The 403-nt window shown below is 60.3% G+C and overlaps 2 protein-coding genes across 2 annotated transcripts in view; one reads left to right on the forward strand and one right to left on the reverse strand.

Annotated features, from left to right (window-relative positions):
- Nucleotides 1-190, forward strand: part of EMH_0023430 (uncharacterized protein) — a gene marked incomplete at both ends in the record, with an annotated part of 441 nt that extends 251 nt beyond the window's left edge. Inside the window, one exon of the mRNA XM_013502133.1 lies at nucleotides 1-190. Coding sequence (XP_013357587.1) covers nucleotides 1-190 — 190 coding nt within the window.
- A 180-nt stretch (nucleotides 191-370) lies between these two features.
- The window catches only part of EMH_0023440 (uncharacterized protein), a gene marked incomplete at both ends in the record, with an annotated part of 1747 nt that continues 1714 nt past the window's right edge, over nucleotides 371-403 (reverse strand). Inside the window, one exon of the mRNA XM_013502134.1 lies at nucleotides 371-401. Within this exon, the coding sequence (XP_013357588.1) occupies nucleotides 371-401 (31 nt within the window). The remainder of the gene's footprint in view (nucleotides 402-403) is intronic.

Raw genomic sequence — 403 nt, forward strand, 5'->3', positions numbered from 1 at the left:
TGCTGCTGCAGGGAGAGGCTCCTGCAGCTCCAGAGGCGGCAGGCCCTCCCTTACCCGCAACGCATTCACCTGCAGCAAACAGCAGCAGCAGCAGCAGCAGCAGCAGCAGCAGCAGCATGAGGAGCAGCAGCAACAGCAGACGAGATCAATAGAAACAGCACCAGCAGAAGCAGCAGCAGCAGCAGCATAGCAGCAGCAGCAGCATCAAACAAACAGCACGCCAAGCCCCAGCAGCACCAACAGCAACAGCAGCAGCAACAGCAGCAGCAGCAGCAGCAGCAGCAGCAGCAGCAGCAGCAACTGACATGCTTGAGCCTGGTAGTGAGGAGACAGCCGAGGAGCTCCATCAGTCTGCGGTGTATCCCCACCTCTACAGGCTCACTCTCCCTGCTGCTGCTGCTGC

This window comes from Eimeria mitis, genomic scaffold (genome assembly GCF_000499745.2).
Source record: "Eimeria mitis Houghton genomic scaffold, Emh_scaff837, whole genome shotgun sequence".
Classification (NCBI taxonomy): domain Eukaryota; phylum Apicomplexa; class Conoidasida; order Eucoccidiorida; family Eimeriidae; genus Eimeria; species Eimeria mitis.